Source organism: Lactuca serriola, chromosome 5 (assembly GCF_051521515.1).
Source record: "Lactuca serriola cultivar US96UC23 chromosome 5, Lser_US96UC23_V15, whole genome shotgun sequence".
Classification (NCBI taxonomy): Eukaryota; Viridiplantae; Streptophyta; class Magnoliopsida; order Asterales; family Asteraceae; genus Lactuca; species Lactuca serriola.
Window position 1 is genome coordinate 43,771,195 of NC_136412.1, and position 23,022 is coordinate 43,794,216.

Consider the following 23,022-nt stretch of genomic DNA (forward strand, 5'->3'; position numbering starts at 1 on the left):
AGTGTTTGGTGGATGATTCAGCAGTTATACCGTTGGAGGATATTCAGGTTGACAGCAGCCTGAATTACATTGAGAGACCCGTTACGATCTTGGATCGAAAGACGAAGACCATGAGGAACAAGGTGGTTCAGCTAGTGAAGGTGCAGTGGCGGCACCAGAAGGGTTCGGAGTGGACATGGGAGACCGAGGAGGAGATAAGGGAGCATTACCCGGAGTTATTTTCAGATTCAGTAGCAGCAAACTTTGAGGACGAAGTCTAAGATAAGTGGGGGAAAGTTGTAACGCCCCGTTCCTGGTACCCATTTAAAACATTATTTTCCTTCTTATTTTAGAAGCTACTCGACGAATCAGTGGCCCTAACTCGTCGAGTAGCAGCGGGTCAACACGTGAAGTTTTGTAATCAAGCTATATCTTGGATCTAGCCTCTCTTGAGTTCCAGGAGCTCAAGAAGGCTACCTTTTGGCATCCATGGCTTTGTTCTAGTCAAGTAACCCCCATAATAGCCAAGTTTGAGTGTTATTGCTTCATTGCATCATTGATACACGTAAAGTTAGCAATTTTACGTGTTCAGATAGTCCCAGAAACCCAGATCTATGAATTGGATGCACTAAAACTGATTAGAATGGACTGAATAGAAACTGCATGCAAAGGACTCGGCGAGTCGTTCTTTTGACTCAGCGAGTCAGGTCACGAGTCTTAGATTCCTTGTTCGGTAGTAGCGAGTCTGTTTAGTGAGTGGAGTAAAGACTCAGTGAGTTAAGACATGGATCTAAGTGTAGAGGGAGTCGGCGAGTCTACGCCCTGACTCGGCGAGTCCAAGGCAATCTCCTTACCCGTAAGAACAGACTCGACAAGTTGTTCATACAACTCGGCGAGTCACAGACTGGACATGTTCTTATGTTGAAGGTGAACTCGATGAGTTGATCATACAACTCGGCGAGTCGGATGAAGGTTGGTAGGATATCAGTAAAGAAGGTGAACTCATCGGGTTTTGGTTAAACTCGACGGGTAGATTCGGGAAGGGGAGTAGAAGGAAAGATAGGGACTCGACGAGTTGGCGGCCCAACTCGGTGAGTCAGGTCAACGGATTGTTGACTTTGACCAGGGGGTAAAATAGTCATTTTACCCTAATATTAGTTATCAGTGTTTGATTAAGTGTCTTTTGGGAATTGTAGCCGGGGAGTTACCGGAGCAGTAGTCAGACAGTTCCCGAGCAGCATTTCAGCAGCCAGGCTTATGTGGTGAGTTTTTCCTTCCAGTAGGAACGGGTCTACGGCTACAATACCAGCCCATTTAGTTAGCAGTAGTTTTGGACTACAGTCTGATGCAGTAGTTCAGTATGCTTGGTGTCTTTGTGATACAGGCATGGTATGTGTTATGTGTTCCGGACTATGGCCCGATGCAGTATGCAGTATATGTGTTCATATTATATGTTATGATTATGTTATGCTATGTTTAGTCAGTTCCGGACTTCGGTCCGATGCAGTGAGCAAGGCCCTAGTCAGTTTCGTACTTCGGTCCGATGCAGATCCGGACTTCGGTCCGATGCAGTGGGCAAGGCCCTAGTTAGTTCCGGACTTCGGTCCGATGCAGTGGGCGAGGCCCTAGTTAGTTCCGGACTTCGGTCTGATGCAGTGAGCAAGGCCCAGTATGTGCTTTATATGTTATTGTATGGTATGTGGTAGTTTGGGGGAGCTCACTAAGTTTCGTGCTTACAGTTTCAGTTTTGGTTTCAGGTACTTCAACTAGCAAAGGGAAGGGCTCGGGATGATGGCATGACACACACCACAGTTTATCCTGGGAGTTTGACTCTGATATTTTGATATGATCTTGACACTAGTTTTGATTTGATAATTTATTATGACAATTGAGATACATGATTCATGGTTTTTATCTTTTGATATTTGATATTATGGTTTAGTAATGTTTTCAAACAAAAATTTTTATACTGTATTTTTGGGATGTCTCAAAATGAGCACCAAAATCACTAATAAGCTCCAAACTCTCACACACAAAGCTTAGACTCAATATTAGGGTTTATGAGGGAATGGTAGCTGATAAGAAATGTCCAAGGGATGCATAAGGTGGATTAAATAGGGAGAAAACCCTTAAAGTTAGGGTTTGGACACTGAGCTAGTATGCCCCGCATAACACAGGTATGCCCAACGTGCCAACATGGCTTCCGCGATCTAGGATTCACATATGTACGTTACGCGTACCTCTCGTACGCCCAACGTACAGGTTGAAATGCGAGCCTTTTAACAAAAAGGGACCAAATATTCAACTTTAAATAGGCTAAGGGCTAAAATGAAATACCTGAAAATTGGATGTTACATTCATAATAACAACTTATGATTATAAATATAAGTTACACTGAAAGAGATCGAGTGTATCTTACCTTACAGAGATTTTTTTGGACAAAAGTCTGGAAATTGTACTCGCAGAGCTTCTACTCGCTAACTACTACTACTTCAGGGGTCGGAGGGCTTTGCCAAAGGCTAAAACTAAGGGAAAATGGGCTAAAACCAAAACCAACTCGAGAGGAATGAATGGAAGAGGTGTGAGGAATTAAATGGGGCATTGCAGCCTATTTATAGCCATTGTGGGGGTGCACGTCGCACATTTTAAGGCTACGTCTACCCAACCACTTTGTGCCACATGTCGGCCTTTCCGTGGTCCACGTTTTCACCTTCTAGAAGCACGTCGCGCACCCGGCGCGTACAGCACGGGATGCAAATCGCAGATTCTGTAATTTCCATAATTTTTTCATACAAACTCTGTTTTAAACGTTCTTTTTTCCACGTGTAGCTCTCTACGAGTGCTACAACTTTCATTTATGCTCAATTAGCTAATTCTGAATTTATTATTAGCCGTTATGTTTATATGATTTAATGATTTTGCAAAAATCTTATCTCTCTCATACGGACTCTGATTTTGGTGTTTTTTTACCACAATTCATATCTTAAAGAGTACTATGACTTTCCTTTTGGTTATTTTTTCCAAAAGTCAACTATTCTCTTCGTACATTTTAACATCACACATTCTTTGTGCGTGACTAGCTTTTATATCTTTAAAAAAGTTATATATAATTCACACGGAGTCAGATTTCTATGAAATTTATATTTTCGGGATCGGGACGACATGTACTTTCTATATATATATATATATATATATATATATATATATATATATATATATATATATATATATATATATATATGATTAATTGTGAATGGTAAATATAGTGTGAATGTAAGACTGAATTTGGACCATCGGATGAGAAAAATCATGTGATTAAGAATGAATGTTGATTTTATTAATTTTTATTTAATTTTTAAATTAAATGAATGATAATATTATTAGAAGGGTAATTGAGTATTTTTGTTGGATTTAAAAAAAGGAAGTCGACATGTTACCTGATTCTTTCGTTCCACCGTTTAATATCATCTCATATTATTAAGCCAAACTGTTAATGATATTAACAAATGAATAGACAATTTCCTGAAAACAAATCAATCATCCACTCTAAAAGATATCATATCCACAATTCTAAAAATACATTAGACCTATAAGAAGAGTGATAGAGGGTTTACATTCAAAGCAAAGACGCAGCCACCGACTTAAGAATCGAAAATTATAAGCTGTTCAAGCTCAAGATTACGAGAGAACTTCAAAACAAAGTTCACAAACACAACACCTGCGCCACTTCAGATTGATGAAGACGATGATTTTGTTGATCCACCACTGTCTAGTAATGTTTTATTATGTTTTTCGATATATTCTTCAAGAATTGAAGTGTTATTTTGCAAAATAGTGTTCATTCCATAAGAATGAAAACGTAATGTAGAAGAATTTTTTTATGAAGTGTAGTTCAAAACAAGTTTGGGTTTACACATGTTAGTTTACTTAAAAACAAATTTGCGATTTATTCTTCAAGAATTCTAATTCAATTTGTCTAATATGGTTCATTTTGTAAGAATGAAGCGTTATTAAAGAAGCGTTATTCTTGTAGAATTTGGTATGAATTTAAGTTTAAAAGAATGTAGGGTTTGAACAGGTAACGTATTGAAAAAGTTTTATTATTATGTTTTTTTTTGGGTTTGCTAGTGTTGTAGCTTATTAGTAATTGTTCTGTTAATATTTTCATGTTCTTGTACACGTAATGGTTTAAGAATTAGTGGTTTATTGCAATTCCTTTGACGTTCAAATGAACCATTGCTACTATAATTTGTGTCAGTACATGGTTGACAACTTGATCAGGATGCGATTGTGAAATCGAGACGACCGATTATGCTATTAATCGGGGCCTATTACCGTATTGTTGGTATGAATGTCATAAATATATTTTTAAATACAAATGATTATTAGTCTATGGTGTTTATATTATTATATTTTCTAACAAATTAGTAATATGTATGCAGCTTGTTTATGTGTCTAATGTTCTCATAAGTAAAAGCATTAAATTGAAAAAAAGGACTCCTTTCATAACACATGTTACCGGAGATAAGTTGGAAAAGATCGAGTAGTTTGAGGTGAATGCAGATTCTCTTGGGATGTGGAAGTTCATCAGAAGGGAAGATGATGAACATGAAGATGTTAGTAGTGATATAGATATGGTGTTGGAAACATTTGAGAGAGAATTTGCAGATGAGGAGGTAAACATTGTTATTTTCTATCTGACATATAATGCTCTTAAGTTTGCATTTGGCGTTGATGTAAACGGACTTTATTTAATAATGGGCATATGACAATGAATTTTTTAATTTTGAATTACACATTCTATCAGATTGACTTGTTTATGTTATATGATTCCTTTAGAATGATGACATGGTATGAGGTATATGAGCATGTAATGAGTTATACACTTATGTAAATCTAATGTAACATCCCGAATTTCAGAAGTACGATTTAAGAGTTTAAAGTGTAATTTCGAAGAAGGGACTCGACAAGTAGGTACGCTTACTCACCGAGTCGAAGCGGGTTTGGGTCACGAATTAAGTAACCAAGTCGCTGAGTCAGAAGCTGGACTCGACGAGTTGGTGTTGGGATGAGAAAAACCCTAATATTAGGGTTTGCACCCTATTTAAAGGACTTAATGTCCTCCCCTCAGCTCCCTTAGCCCCCTTTGAGATCCAGTAAACCCTAGCTCGTGTGTATAAGGCCATTGGAGGGAGATTGAAGCTTTGAGAGGTGTTCTAGTGGAAGAAACTTGAAGATCAAAAGGGTTTGCATCAAAAAGTAGTGTAGATCCAGAATCTACTGCAGTTTTGGGCACATCTTGGAGGTAATGAGTTGTTACCTTTCCTTTGTTGCTTCTAGATTTATTCTTGAATGAGATTTGGGACCATTTTAGTATGATTGGGATCCACTTCGGGTTTGGAGTCCAGATCTGAGGTTGCTACTTTAGATCTAAACTTGTATTGGTCCAGAAAGTCATAAAGCATCAGTTATTGAATTGTTGGTGAAGCCCTTTTGTCTAAAACCCAAGCCCTAGTGTGTTTTGGACCTATATCTCTTTGGTTTCACGTAAATTTTGCAACTTTATGTAAGGGATAGATTGTAGAAGGGTGGATCTACGGATTGGAGCCTCAGCATGGCTCGAAAATCTTCTGAATGGATTGAGAACTGGAGAGACTTGGCGAGTCACATGGGTGTACTCGACGAGTTGTATGAACACGTGCATGGAATCGACGAGTTGGAAGAACAACTCAGCGAGTCTGTTGAAGATTGCCTTGGACTCGGCGAGTCTGTTCTTGGATTCGGCGAGTCAGGTCGCAGAGCCCCAACCTCTTTTGGTTAAAGCCTTGGATTAGTGAGTCGGTTGGCAGCTCAGTGAGTTGGACAGCATGGGACTCAAAGATCTTTGGACTCGGCGAGTCTTGGGGCGACTTGGCGAGTTAAGTTGTGTTATGAGAGTTTTCTGGGTAAGGGAACTCGGCGAGTCGATGGGGTGACTCGGCGAGTAGAGTCAACCAGGAAGGTTGACTTTGACTGAGGACTTTGAACTTAACCAAGATTTGAACAGTTTGACTTACAAGGGTACTTTGGTAATATTGGTATTTATGGAATTGGTTCTTTGGTAGTGATCAGTGGCGGCGATCATGTCGGAGGTCTGAGCAGCTTGGTCTTATCTTTTTAGTCAGCAAATTCAGGTGAGTCATCCTCACTATATCGACAGGGTCTACGGCACCAAGGCCGGCCCTTTATCGGATGGGAATCTGGGTATTGTTTGTTATCTATTGCTTTGCTAGATCTGCATCCTAGTATTTAGGATGGTTTTATGTTAGTGACCTGGTTAAGGTCAGTACCCGGTATTTAGGGTAATGTCATGTTGGTGACCTGGTTAAGGTCGGTACCCGGTATTTAGGGTAATGTTATGTTAGTGACCTGGTTAAGGTCGGTACCCGGTATATAGGGTAATGTTATGCTAGTGACCGGTTAGGTCGGAATCCTGGTTAGGATGTTGATATCTTATGTGATCTGTTAGACTGTTTGTCTGGTTAAGGATTTGTTATGTGATTAATTGTTTTATGTGCACATGGTTTTTTGATGGGGGTTGGGTTGAGGCGGGTCCTGCTTTGTGCTGTAGGCCGACATACCCAGGGCGGACCGGATAATCTGAAGGCCCAGTGAGCGTTCCGGATAGGCTGAAGGCCCCAAGAGGGTGGACCAGACGTGCCGAGGCTTGGAGAGTGGACCAAGCCGACTAAAGGCCCAATATGGGCAGACCAGTCATATTGTAGACTCGATGTACATGGCTAGACTCGGAGGTGAGACCAGGTGGACTGAAGGCCTGGTGCGGGCGGACCAGTCACACAGTAGACCTGATGTGCATTGATGTTCTGTATTGTGATATGATATGAGTATGGTTATATGTGGTTGGTATTTTGGGGGTAGCTCACTAAGCTTTCGGGCTTACAGTTCAGTGTTTTGTTTCAGGTACTTCAGGAGATCGTGACAAGGCGAAGGCGTGATCGTACTGCTCCTCATGATTTATGATTTATGTGATATGGTTCTGGGGAAATACTCTGATGTTTAAACTATTTTGAAAATAAATTTATGAACTTAATGGTTTTTGAATGAATTAAAATGTTTTAATTTGGTTCGAATTTTATTGTTGTTACATCTAAATGGATTAATATAACATTTTCTTGGTATAAATTATTCAGAATGAATGAATATGTATTATTATTTGTTTATGACAGCTTAATTATTTGCTACATGTAGGAGTATTGTGCGATATTTGACATGGGGTACAATAAAATAGTGACTAAAAGGCAGCATGGAAAAAGCATTAATTGGAGGTCTGAAAAGTTTCCTGATCATGAATTTGTGAACTATTGAGAGAAAGGATGACATTGATGAGAATGTTGTTTAAGGATGTGGCGAGTAATGAAGATGCAATTCAAAATGAGAGTGATGGCATTGATGAGGACACATACACAGATGAAAACATGCTGCATAAAAATACACAACATGAAAATTTTGGACAAGTTTCAGGGTCAAATAAAAGTCTTGTTACACTATCTGGGATAAAAGAGAATGTAGAAGACATTGGACAACATAAGGAAAGGAAATACATTGCATATGCCTACATGACGCCTATGGGTGAAAATAACAAAGAATGGGGTAATATAAAACAATTGAGTAGTTCACAATTCTTTAAACTGCATGGAGTTGTAGATGAAGTATTGGATATGATGGATAGAACATAAAGTGAGAAGATGGTTACTGATGTTGGAGATTACAACGAGGGGTTTATAGGAGTTTAAAAGACACAAACAATGAGGAAACAGAAGAATGTTAGTCTTTTGAATGTCTGGTTTGCAAAAAAGTAGTTTTTATTTTATTTGGCTTGGTTTAAGTTTATGTATGTCGTTTTTTTTTAGTTTATGTCATTCTTTAGTTGATGGAACCTTTTACTATTTTGAAGTTATGATATGAACAAAAAATGATGGTTTTTGGAAGTTATGGCTGAAATAAAAATTAAAGTTTTTGGGTTGTGACTTTTCTTTTTAACTCGTATATCACAAAGAAATGATTTTTTTTTGGTAATTCTAACAGATAATTGTGGAATGTGATTTTTTTATATATTACAGATTCATTAGGAATATGAGTAAGCAATAATTGAAATTAGTAGTTCCCAGGATTTACCATTTTCATGGACAGTCTCTAATAATAGTTTGTAATTTGTAAGAATATTGTGTATTATCATGGTATTAAGTATTTTAGAATTGTTTGTAATATTATGCTATTAAGTAAGAAATACATGAATGTAAAAATGTTGTTAGCCATAATAGATTCTTAAAGAAATTTAGTTTGGTATTACTTGTAACTGATGGTTCCCAAGTATGTTACTTTTACATGTAATAATCGTATATATTCTGAAAAAATTAGTTATAACATATTGTTTTAAAAATGATTATGTATTGAATAATAAACGAGAACATGCGAAGGCTAAATAGCAAAACAAACAATAGATTACTTAGATATTTATAACAAGGTAAATAACACATAATCTTTTTTGAAAAGGAGTTAATTGAAAAACATAAAGTCATTTAAATGATTTGTTGCATGAATAGGAAAAAATAAGACTATACTACTTTAGCCTTCATGAGAGAGTTTCTCTTATTATGATTAACCTTCTGTTTGCTTAAGTTACACTTTCTCTTTGGCTTTTGACGTTGATTTGTCAACATATATTGTTTACTTTTAAGTCTTTTTCCATGACTACTAGAACCTTTGTTGTTGATGAGAGAAGGATTCTCAATTTCACGTTCCTTTAGAAGAGTAACACTTATAATCTGTTCAAAATGATTTATGTAAACCAAATAATTAGAAAAAGATGAAAGGCAGAACTTCATTTTCAACTTATTCAACTCCTCTAAGTACTCATGCAACTTCAATGGATCATGACTGTAATAGAATGTTCTGTTCAAACTGAAACTACTACAAAACAGATTCAATTATGTTCAATTGAACACAACTATTTAAGTTAATTATGTAAAATATTGTAGAATGTAAAAACATTCAAAATTGTTTTCAAAATTCTCAAAGAATATATGATTCCGTAAGAATATATTTTCCTATTCACAAATCATAAAAAAAAGTCTTTATCAATATGCTTTTAACGTAGCTGTACGTTGCATATCTTTAATAAAGTTATAAACCAAGATGATTTATGAATGATAAAATAGACCATTCTTTAAGAATTTCATATGACGATGGCACAATCCAATAACTAGGAAAAATTACCCATTTAAATTCACAGAATGTAAAAAATATAAACAGAAAAAAAATCATACCTTTGTTCCAAATAGATCCCTCACTTATTCAGGTGTTGATTTCATCATCTACTAGACCCATTCGAAATTTGTGAGTATGATAGCTTCAAACAAACTACAACAAAACCTAATTAATAAAAGAGGCATGATATAAAGATGGCGATCTGAAACCTAATTAAACAATGGAAAATATATTATCATTTGAAACGTTCGGATCGATTCCATATATATATAGCTATTTTTATTTAGGTAATAAAAAATAAATTGTCGATCATACCCTTTTGAGATCAATGGTTGAAGTTTGGTCACAGAATCACACAATAATTAGGATTCATATATGAACCTAACTCTCTCTCTCTCTCTCTCTCTCTCTCTCTATATATATATATATATATATATATATATATATATATATATATATATATATATATATAGTAGGTGTGAAACCCGTGTATTACACGGGTTTATTAAAAGAAAGTTTTGATAACCACAAAAACCATCTTCATAAAAAAAATAAGTAACAATTGAGTTTGTGACCTTTTGGTAAACCGCATGGACTATTTATGTAATTTGGTCTTAATTAATTTATACTAATAAAATTAGTTAATATGAATTCACAAATGGAATGTATCTACATTAATTAATATATTGATAGAAAGAGGAATTCAAAAATTGAAAGTTATTATGTACATTAATGAATATATTTATAAAATTAATTAATATGAGGTGGCATTTAACAGCTCAGATTTAAATAAAAAAGAAAAAAAAACTATAAAAACAACAAGTGCATATCCTCCCTAATAAATAAAGAACTTTTTGCCATATGTCACACTTTCATTGATTTAACCACATGTCATTTTGTGGTTATTTTTAATTAATTTTTTTCCACCTGTCATTTTGTGGTTTTTTCATTTTATTAATTTCCACATAATATCTAAATGTAATAATTACAATAAATGTAATAATAAATGCATATCAATTTCATTAATTGACTTACTTCTAATTTCAAATTTTCTAAATTAAAGTTTGATTAGTTTCATTTGTTTATTTATCTAAATTATTTGTTTAATTTAAACAGAAAAACAAAAATTTAATTTTAATAATTCATTATTTTTCTATTTTTTTCTTATAAATTCAAACTTACTCAAATGTTTAGAATTTCATATTTTTTTTCTTTAAAATGAACCCATGTAATACATGGGTTGTACACCTAGTTAAATAATTCAAAAAAAATCTAGAAAAGAACAAGTGTCAAAATGAAGGAGAAGAGGACATGTGTCAAAATTATTCTTATTTAATAGGGTATATATATATATATATATATATATATATATATATATATATATATATATATATATGTGTGTGTGTGTGTGTGTGTGTGTGCACGCACTTTGGCGCACTTATTTTTGCGACTTACAGACGATTCGACCGATTTTTTTTATTATTTTTCCTTTATACGAAACTTGTATTATATACTTTGGAGCGCGCACGAATATAGATTATCATAACAAGGATTTAATTTTAATAATTATTACTTATTATGTGTAGGCTGAATTTACGGGTGTTACACTTCTTACCTTAGAAAGTCTGATATACTCGCAACGAAATGAGTTTGTGGCCATGGTGGCAAGTACTCTTGGACTATATTTGGGGGGACTCTTGAGAGAGTCCAAATTGGTTATAGCTAGGTTTGTTGCACTCACATTTGTTGTTGGTGGTGTTGTTATTGTCGGTATTGAGAAAATTTGGCATTTGGGTTTTGGTAATTGATTGTGAATAATCTTGTGAACTGTCTTCGCCTCAACGGTTTCTTGTTGGGGTTGAACCCGCTTTTTGGATTTCCTATGATTGGAATCCATTTCAAATGGTAGACAAAAAAAAAGTTGGAATGTAACGAGATATAGACGGAATGTAATATAGTATAGAATGTTGGTGTAATTTTTGAAGTGGATTAGATTGGTATTTATTGAGAATATATTCTTTTAAATATAGCCTATGAACTCCTCTTTGGTTTGGTTTGAGAATAGCGGTGATGTGTCCAAAACCTTACCAATGCGAGCCCCTTGAAGCGGAACGACCGGACCGCTGATAACGCCCTCATCATTGTCCACCGGCCACGACCAGTCTTCCACTCCGTGCACCCTTACGATTTATATATTACGTGAAACAAATTTATGACTTTAATTTAAAAGTATTTTTTAATATTTTTTAATGCTTTCAAATTCCATGTAAATTGAAAAACGAAAACCATTTTCTTTTTCTTTTTTGTATATTTTAGGACAAATAGAAAGAAAGCTGTAACAATAAACAAGATTCGACACAATCAAAATTTACACATGAATGTTACAATTGGAATAAGATATATATCGTTCATGTACAACATAACACATGAAGGACTTAAATAATGTAATAAATATAATAAATTATTGTTGTTGGGTACAAAATATTTAAATTTAATCAAAAAACATTTTCTGACATTTTGCTACCCTACTTGTTTCATCTAGTTGAAACTTTATTTCTCTTCAAGTGGTATAAACACACGGGAATATCGAAGAAGAAAAAACACTTTATATACGCATATATTATGTATGTATGTAACCTTAGTTATTAAAATGATATAAATTTAGAAGTTGACTTGTTATTGCAATTAACCCATGGTTTGTGCATGTGATTCTCTAGGTTTAAAAAAGAAATCATTTTAAACCTTAGAACCAAATAACTAATTTTTTTTTTTTTATTTTTTGAGCAAATCTTTTATAAAAAAAGAAAAACTAAAAATATAAATATTCATAACTTTTTATTTTCCATCCACTAATATCAAATTTGTAAAAAAAAAAAAAAAAAAAAAAAAAAAAAAAAAGAATTGTTCAGATTCACACTGTAAATATGTACATATTCACACTGTGAATCTTTGCAGATTTACACTGTGAATTTGTGCAGATTCATACAGTAAATTTATACAAAATTTATGATTTATAGTGTAGATTCACAATGTGAATCTGAAAAGATAAAAAAAAATTTAATTATCAAATTTGATATCAATGGAAAGAAGATAAAAAGTTATGAATTTCTATATTTTAAGAATTTTTTGTCAATAAATAATAAGATCTAAAACTTGAAAAAATAATGGTTCCTTGGTTCTATGGTTTAAAATAGTTCCTTGTTATATATATATATATATATATATATATATATATATATATATATATATATATATATATATATATTAACAGTTGTATTAAATATAGGGAAAATTACTAATCTAACCAAATTCATTAATGACTTCTCACTTTTTAGCCAAAAATTAGGATTTGTCCCAAGCTAGCCCACGAAACCGTAAGTGGTTAAAATGGTCTACTGTTTCGCCCATTTACCTACTGTTTTGATTTTAGTATATAAAGTTTTTTTTTTTTTTTACTATGAAACCGTAGACGAAAAAATGGTCTATTGTTTCCTCTGAGAAGTTTATTGTTTCCCAAATAATAGATTAAAAATGATCTACTGTTTCGTCTAAAAGCCTACGGTTTTAGGTTTTTTTTAAATGAAAAAAAAAACACTAACTATTTCCTACCTACTATATATTAAAAGAAAATTCTCTTTTACAATAAAAGTTAATGTTTTTTTTCAATTAAAAAAAACCATAAAACCCTAGGTTTTGGGCAAAACATTAGATCATTTTTAATCTACTATTTGGGAAACAGTAGACTTCTCAGAGTATACAGTAGACCATTTTTTCGTCTACGGTTTCGTAGTGAAAAATGAATATATATATATATATATATATATATATATATATATATATATATACACTAAAATCAAAACAATAGGTAAATTGGCGAAACAATAGACTATTTTAACCACCTACGGTTTCGTGGGCTAGTTTGGGACAAATCCTAATTTTTGGCTAAAAATTGTTAATCACTTTTTTAATTTGGCTATGTTAGTAATTGTCCCTTAAATATATTTAACAAAGAATATAATTTTTGTTGAATTTAAAAATCTTGATTATCAATAAAATTTGTCCTAATCAAATATTTAAATAAGCAAGTAAACGTACATAAGGTACTTATCCCAACTAAAAGCCCCACTATCCATTAAATCCAAATGAGTTATGCCTAAATTTCCAACAAATTAACTATTTTGCTCCCCATTGTTAAACAAGCTTTTTAAGCCACTTGTCTTTATATATATATATATATATATATATATATATATATATATATATATATATATATATATATATATATATATATATATATTCAAAGATGATTATAATTGAAATCGCAATGGTAGCATCTATACACATGCTATGGGGAATGTTTTGTTGGATTATAATTAACATTAGACTGATTATATATGTATTTTCAAAAAGATGTTTATATGTTTCTTAGATATCAAACATGAGAGCATTATTAAAATAATTAATAAACGATAAATTCTAAAATAAAATAAAGATGACATGGATAAGATTAATAATGAAAAATGAATATAGTGGGGGAGAGCCTATAGGGAGACAGTTGGAATCTTTGGACTCTATGAAACTTTTGGGCTGGCGTCACCTCAACGAATATTGAATGTATGTGTGTGTGAATTGACTGAATGTAATAATAAATAATGTAATATTATGATCATTTTTATAATAATATGTTTTTTTTTACTTTATGTATACCTTCAATTATTCATTTAGACAATTTTTTTAGTAGAATAAATGTTAATAATTGTTTTCGGATCGAAGTGTTTTTTCTTAGCTATATATTTGAGTATTAGTTTATAACCCGTGAGAATCATGATTATAAAACTAGTTAAAATTTTATAGTAAAAACTTAAAATGATTAATCAACTATTTCAAATAAATTGTTTTAAATAAATTATTAATTAATAGATATTTTTTAATTATATAAAATTATAATTGTTGATTTAAATAAATATATGAAATTATATCACCTTATAATATATATATTAATTTTATTTTATTTTTTATTCTAATTTTATTAGTTTAATATAATTAGAATGTAAAATTTAAAATTTAAATCAAGTATCAATTATTAATTTAATGTAGTTATAGTAGAAAATTTAAATTTTAAAATTTAAAATGAAGAATTAATAGGTTGACATGTGGCATAATAGGTAGCATATAATATTGATGATGATTTCTAATATTGTGATACTTGTTAATAAGAAAATAAACTTACTCATTTATTAGAATGGATTTAGCGCAATCTATCTTTTTAATTGATAATGTCCCATTTTATGTTTCTAATTTGAAGCTTTAAAGTTTTATTATATTGATTATGTTTTTATTATTTTAATCTATAATAATAAATATTAAATTCATAAATAGTTATATGATAGTTTTATTGCTTTAGTTTTACAACTACAAACGTAGTAACTTTATCAGTTTTATTTTTAAAAATTTCTGAGATATTTATCTTATTTAGTTTTTGTCTCTTTGGTATGTTTATAAAAAAAATATTGTGATGTTATTTTATGTGAAAAAAACAAAATAAAAAAGGTAAACAAAACAATCAAGTCTTCGAAGAGAATAAATTAAATAAAAAAAAACTATATAAAAATTTACAAGATATAACCAACGAATAGGTAGTGTATCATCAAATGTTGTGCGACGAGATAAAAGCAAAATATGTACTCTAGCTTTAATAACATTTATTTTGATTATATATATATATATATATATATATATATATATATATATATATATATTCATTTAATTTTATTTGTTAATGTTATTGTCAAATATTTTTTAATTTTATAAATAATACATCTTCATCAAACCAACAAATTATATGGTTTCTTTTTAATATTATATAAAGAAGAGGGTAATTAAGTGTGTTTCATAAAAACAAACTTTTGAAAATGATCCTGATTCAAAATGATTTAAGTTAATAATATTTAATTTAATAAGTTAATGGAAGATAATACGATAAAAAAAATAAATAAATAAATAACTGTATATTTGGGACGCTCTATGATGTATACATATTTTTTTTAATTCTTTTTAATTTATAACAATTCTTCATAATAGTTCATATTTTATAAGTAGTATAATAATTTCTTATTTTTTAAAGAATAGTTTTTAAAACATAAAGTTAATAATAATAATCATAATACTATATAATTTAATACTAGTATAACTTTAAATGGACATATATAAAGTAAACATTACCAAATAAATAATATTTTAATCTATAGAAAGTAAAGTAAAGATTACAATATATTTTAATGTATTTTAATCACTAAAAAGTAAGCATTATATTGATTATCATTTTTTCTCTCCAAATTCGTCGATCATATCCGCTTGCAAATTGACCAAGATATAAAATGTCTTCACTTTCCATAATCATATTTTGCATGATGGGCATTAATAGTAACAAATTATAATTCTAGTGTCCTGGACACTTTAATTTTATATACATTAGGACTCCTAGAAACATGTTGTTTCTTGGCAAACAGTGAAGGTTTTGCTTCTTCAATATGCAAATTAAGAAGGGAAAATGACTTAAAAGCTCGGCGAAGTTTTTAAACCATTCAAAAAACCTCAATCATGTTTTGTCTGTTCAAAAAAACCCAACGAACTTAACTTTTTGTCTAAAAAGTCCAATAAAGTTCCAAACCGTTCAGAAAATTCCAATTTTGTTTTCAAAACATGATTGGAGTTTTTTAAACGTTTTGGAAACTTCGTTGGTCTAACAAGTCATTTTATCGATACGGTAATAAGTCATGTCATCTGTTTATCTTATTTGACTTTTAAGAAAGTGTTACTTAGTTGGGCTTTTTAGACAAAATGTTAAGTTTTTTTGGTTTTTTTGAACAGACAAAACATGATTGGGGTTTTTTGAACGGTTTAAAAGCTTCATTGGGCTTTTTAAGTCATTTTCCCAATTAAGAAATTAGAAATAAAACACTCCATATACGAACTTCACAACTTCTTTGGATCACTCTTTTTTCTTCCTTTTTTACATTTTGATGAACAAGTTTTGTGTAGTACTTGTTATATTTGTGATTCAACAGAGTGGTGTACAAGTTTGGAGTATGTTACATCGTGAAATCACCGAACAACATTATCACATGGTAAAAATAAAGAAGATGAAAATAAAATTGATGCAATAATTAGGAGTAAAAATGTAACATGCATATATATATATATATATATATATATATATATATATATATATATATATATATATATATATATATATATATATATATATATATATATATATATATATATATATAGGAATGAGTTCTATGGAAAACAAATAACTAGAGCAACATCTACCGGAACCAATAATCAAATGACATGTGTCCATTTCTTTCTTTACAAGTAATGTATTGTGGAAGTTATTGTGGAAGTGATGTGTTGTCATGTTTTCATTGGTTCACATATATATATATATATATATATATATATATATATATATATATATATATATATATATATATATATATATATATATATATAGTGTTTTAGTACCTTATGGACACCAAGTACAAATGTGTATCTTTACATTACTAGTGTAGTATTACACATAGTTTTGACCATATTATATGCTTTTATACATCTACATAAACATAGATAATATATATTCATGCCATAAAACAATATCTTGTGTTTTTAAAATGTAAAATGTAAAAACTACACATGTTTCTCATGCAATGTCACTTTCATGATAAACCATAACACATGTTTTGTATAACATATAACTAAAAAATATCATACTTTACCATGTATCACAGTTTAGGAAAAATACACGAACTTGTCTTATTAGCTTTAGGCCCATGCATGAGCATCTACTTAATCTATTGCCAATGATTAGTCTAGAACCCAGCGGCCTACGCACAACACACGACTTGAATAACATATCATCTATCAAGTCGATAATCAATCTAACATCAATTACAAAATCATTTGGAAAAATAATTATTTTTTTATCATTATTTTATTTTTCACAGTGATTTTGTGACCGTTGTCTTCTGATTCGTGTATCAACTTATCAACTTTTTATTTTTAAAATATATTATATTGTAGTATGATAGTATCCAAAGCTTTTCTATCTCAAAACAAGTGTTTTAGGCATATTTTACGAGGAGTTATTTTATACATATCCCACCAAATATATATATATATATATATATATATATATATATATATATATATATATATATATATATATATATATATATATATATATATATATATATATATATATATCAATTTTGTAAATCCACTCCAATATTTTAAAATTACAAAATAATAAAAAGTAACAAGGATATATCAATGTCGATATTATTTGACAAGTTGAAGTTAGCCTATTTGGCTAACATGGTGATTCGTGATTCGTGTTTCTAGCAATGAGGTATTGGATTCAATCTCAAACATATCATTCAAAAAAATTTGATATTATTTGTAGAGAAAACACAAAAAAAAAATTTGTTTTTTTTTTTTTTCCATTTTTAATGATTATATACTACAATTAATAACTAAATAAGTTTATTTTAAGAAACTTAAATCGCCAATGAGGTGATGCCATATGCTCCTCAGTTATGGACAAGTTCTAATTATTGGCTTGTTGACAATCGCATTTGTTTTTTTGTTTTTTTATTTATCTTTTTAACTCTTAGTTTCCTTTATTTTAATATATTGTATTTTATCCAGTGACTTAAATGGTTTTGGGTCACCAATATCAAGGTTTGTACACATGGTCGACTCAAGTCGATTTGAGATTCCGAACAAAATAAAAAAAGAAGACCATTTTTTTCCTTTTCCACCGATGACTTAATATCAAAAGCTTTTTTATTTCTAAAATAATATAAGTAGATACATAAAAATTGGTCCCGAAAATTTGAAGGCCACACCCGATACGTGTATCATAAATATTTACTAAATGTGACATTGGATCTATCCATTTTTGAACATGATAAGGTTTCAGTCTAGTAAATTGATAAATGAATTATATATTTAAATATTAGATGAATCCATGAGTTCTCCGAGTTTTTTTTTATTAATCTACTTCTGGATTGACATCGCCAAAATATTTTGATTTCATATTTTTGGGATAACATGATGATACCTTACATGGCAGACATGCTAATTTGAATTAATTATTAATTTATGAAAATTCTAGTTTATATGATAATATTACTTATTCAACAAATTCGATTGATTTATACGAGTTGATTTTATGTTACGACCAAGGTTGTAAAACTCGTTACTCGGTACCTGTTCGGCCGACTACCGAGTAGCGAGTACTCGGGAGTACTCGGAAGTACTCGGATTTGGATATTTGTGTAGAAATATTTTTAGGAAAATTATATATGTCAAAATCATAAGATAAAATCATAAGTTGAATGAAATATATAACAAAACTGGATACATGTGAATACACAAAAAATGAAAAACACATAATGGTCTCACTTCGTGAATAATTACTAAAAATTTAAGATATACATGTAGTAATAATGATGTGTGTGTGTGTGTTAAATAATAAATCATTAAGTATATTATACATATTAATCACCGAGTTGACCGAATTTCACAACACTACTCAGTTCGTAAGGGGCCGTTCGGGGTGTACTCGAGATTATATAACTCGCCTCGGCAAGGGGGGAGTAGCGAGTACTCGGAGGAGTAATCAGTCAACTCGGCGAGTTTTTCAACACTGGTTACGACAAATTGATGAAACAATAGCAAGTCCAATAGCAGCTTCAGCAACTCCAATAACTATAACAAAAATTGAGTAAATGACTCTTTAATTGACGACTATCATAAAAATCCGAAAAATGTTACAAATTTGAGATTAAGTAGGGTAATCGTACATGTTATCCTACTCTTTGATACGCCTAAAACTTTTATTTGAGAGCAAAAAAACTCATAACCCCACGTAAAAACATATTTAGGCTAAAATCATTTAAAATATATACCATACTTTTTTAATGTAAGATATAATGATTTAGTGATCATCAATTTTAAGACTAACCTTAGCTTCACACCTACAAAGACATTAATGGCTTATTTTAATTAAAAAAATGATTTTCTTGATAAAATTCGATCTAAAATTCAACGTTATTGTGTGAAAAGGGTGTTCGCGTTAATTATGCAAATGTTCGTGTTCTTTATCGTTTTGTTTTTTTGGGAAACTAAAAAGGATGTCGGCACTATTTTTATAATAATGAAAAAAAAAAAAAAAAGTGAGGGATGATATCAGAAATAGTGTAAAATTGATATCTAACATGCTTATGTGGCATATTATGACTGGTCTCATTATGGATAAGGTGATCTAGTCATTTTCCTAATCTTAACCCGAGAGGCTAGTCAATTTCCCCATTTGGACTTAAGGCATAAAATCATATTACTCATATAAACATTCGGATTAATTGGTTCGGGATTTTGTAAAACCAACCTAATGAAGCAAAATTTCAATTGGGATGGTGTTGGGCTGCTTGTTGGCCCATTTATATTATTACATTTACAACTTACAAGGCCCATTTATAGTTGGCCCAATCATGGTTTAGGAAAGTCTCACCATGATCGGTCTTATTAGATTTCGAATACATCCCCTTGAGGGTCTAAATCGATCTTTGGTGATGAGGTTATTATTTGTTAAACAACTAACATTTTTATAAAATATGTTGAAAACTTTCCACTAACTTTTATAAATAGAGTTGTAATAAAGAATATATCAACCATTAATCGAGTTTTGAATCAATTGAAAATATAGTAATTTTTTAGCATTACTTTAATATTATGTTTTTGTATGTTTATGCAACAAGTTTTTTTTTTCATTAAATCGAAATATAAAGAAACAAGATTCATATTTCAGGAAATTCCATTTCTTGGTTTGTTTAAATAAAGAAATTGCATAACCTGTATACCAACCGCTTACATTTTTTTTAAAACAACAAACCGCAAAAATTAACTATAGATCTACCCACTCATTTCCCTTCAAAAACTTTCAAATCATTCACTCTTCATCTTCTTCAGAGTCATCTGTGCCAATGTCCTAATAAAAAATTATATTATATTAAATAATGTCAGCCAAAAAAAAAAAAAAAAGAGTTGTTACTTGTTATAATTGCTTACCTCTTCATCATCCTCATCACCAAAGTCCTCTTCATCAGCATCCTTTAAAAAAAATTCAAAAACAAAATCAATACATTATATGTAAAAGGTGGAGATTTTAAAGAAGAAAAAGAAAAGACTTACATTGTTGAAATATGTAAGAGGGTTAACCCATAAATCTTCTTTAATCATTTCCGCAACCTACAAATACAAACACATTAAGAAGAGGCTTATTATTATTATTTTTTTCTTTTTTTATGATTAATTAATATGAACATACTCCATCTTGAATTTCATCCATGTCATCTTCACGTTGGGTCCCACTGAACCAGCTAAAGAAGCTGCTGCATCAAATCAATCAAGAAACAAAATATACACCTTTTAGTTTTATAAGCTATATGTATTTATATCTGAGTGTTTCTATTTTTTTTAACTTAATACAAAAAGAAAGTTTTGATGACCTGTCGTCCTCGTGGGGCCGCTTATTTCCATTCTTCTCATGTGTAACTCCATTTGAAAGTCCCTTCAAAAAAAAGTAAATAAAGACACAATATTAGATTGCTAAAGAAAGATATATTGATAAATAATATAAAAAGTAAATTAATAAATTGTTACCATGCCCTCTTTCCACTTGATTGGTGTAGCTGTGATTTTTGTTGTTCCCTCATCAAGAAAGGTGATAGTTTTTGTGAGCTTTGTATCCTCAAAGTAAGGGTTAGCACTGAAGTTCTGTAAACAAGTGTAAAATCATATAACTTTTAGCCATAAACATAAACAGATAAACTCAATCAACATAATTTACAATGTATTTTCCTTTTCAATAGATATGAATAACTTACAAATGTGATTGAGTAGCCTGACTTCACATCTTTGTTGTCTTCAACTTCAAGAGAGGTTAGATGCTTGAATATCTAAAGAAACGATGCGTGTTAACATATGAATTAACTAGAAACCTTTGTTTGTGTGAAGGGAAAACAAACCTTTTGGTCTTCTTCGTTCAGGAGATCAGAGAGAGCAGGGTGACTCAAGAACTGTGGAAGCAAGTATACATTAGATTTGAACGAAGGAGGAGAAGAATAAGATTAAAGTAAAAGCGGATTAGAAATTTAGAATTCATCACTCACAGCAGTTAGCCAAAAATCAGGAATTGATTTGATGATGTCATTCCGTTTACCATACACTGGTTTCCTAACTTCGTTGTATTTTTGTTCGACTTCCAAAACTTTATCGCTTGCTTCCTCGTTGATCTAGAGCCAAAATAATATATACGAATTATATGGCTTTTGCAATGTAAGAAGATTCATTGGATATCATACCATAAAAATATACACAAATGCATTGCATATCTGGTTATGTCGCAACCAGATTTTCTCAATCAAGTAGCATATCCGAATAGAATACGCAAACAAAACACAAAATAAGCATCGAATTCAAGTTTGGCGGTAAAATAGCATACCAACGGTTCATAAAAGAGTTACGAACAACAACTGATAACCAGGCTTCCGTCATTAAACACACCAAATTGATGTGGAATAGCAAATCTATTACATACGTACTGAATTGGGCAAATCAAATCGATGTTCGTTGTAAAAGTGTACCTTTTCGAGCTCATCTTGGGCCTCCTGCAACTTTTCAATGGATTTAACAAGCTCAAGGTCGATTTCCTCGGCGCCCTCCTCCGCTATTTTCTCTCCGATCTTCGGCTTCTTACCCTTGTCAGCCACCATTATAGAAAACCTAAATTGGCTTGACCTGGAGTACAGTACTTCTTGCTCTCTTCAGAGAGAGGTTGTGTATGAGAGGGATAGTTTTGGGAGTAGAGGAAGAGGGATCAATGGTTTGTGTTGGTTAGGGTTTTAAGGAGTTTAAGAACAAACGAATTAGGGTTTTGTGGAGTAAAATATTACCTACTTCGAGGGTGTAGCATCGCTGCCCAAACTCATCATCGTGACCGTTGTCTTCTTATTTGGATAAATCATTTATTAACTTTATAATATAAATTTTATATAAGTTATAATTAAATACGGGATATCAAATAATAATTTAGTTACCATAAGTTGATTTTTATGTTAAATAAATATTATATATATATATATATATATATATATATTAATTATATATTTGTAAGAAGACATTAGATATTTTCGTAATCATATTAACCTTAGAATAAAGAAAAAACAACTAACATTTTACATGTAAATTCCTTGTTTCATATATTTTGTCACAGACAAATAAGGTAATGTTATAATTACATTTAAATATAAGTGGCATACGATTATTTTTTAAAAATTTAAATGGCAGTCATCAATTGTTTTTAATGGAATATCTTAAAAAGATATTTAGGATAATATATAATCAAAACCATTAGTAAACCATAAATAACTTAACTTCTATTGGTATGCAATATAAAATTATTGTAAAAAATTCATCGAACAAACAGCTTAAGATTATTGGTATTGACTACGGCATTGAACAATTCGTTGTCTCGTTGATGGTTAATAAGATCATAAATTGGTACAAGAAAAAAGAAAAAATAGTTGATGGTTTTTAAGGTTGACTTCAAGAAACTTATGAATTTTTTTTAGAAACAGCCAGCCACATATGTTATAAGGAAAAAAAAAACTCTAGCAAAACATTAGAGAAATACAAAAACAGTTTACA

At 30.8% G+C, this 23,022-nt stretch overlaps 1 protein-coding gene across 2 annotated transcripts; it reads right to left on the reverse strand.

Moving 5' to 3' along the window:
* Positions 1-20,116: 20,116 nt before the first annotated feature.
* On the reverse strand, positions 20,117-22,270 carry LOC145052387 (NAP1-related protein 2-like). Of its 2 annotated transcripts, none has more exons than XM_079000208.1 (10): positions 21,960-22,270; positions 21,486-21,608; positions 21,342-21,392; positions 21,201-21,272; positions 20,977-21,090; positions 20,823-20,884; positions 20,642-20,705; positions 20,506-20,562; positions 20,383-20,424; positions 20,117-20,302 (listed from the first exon to the last, which is right to left on the reverse strand). In XM_079000208.1, exons 1-10 carry the CDS (start codon positions 22,086-22,088, stop codon positions 20,264-20,266), a joined length of 753 nt encoding a protein of 250 aa, XP_078856334.1. In that variant the 5' UTR covers positions 22,089-22,270; the 3' UTR covers positions 20,117-20,263. The 2 variants fall into 2 exon arrangements, with proteins under 2 accessions (XP_078856334.1, XP_078856335.1); XM_079000209.1 differs by having other exon boundaries at positions 20,642-20,702; positions 21,960-22,269.
* Between the last annotated feature and the right edge of the window lie 752 nt (positions 22,271-23,022).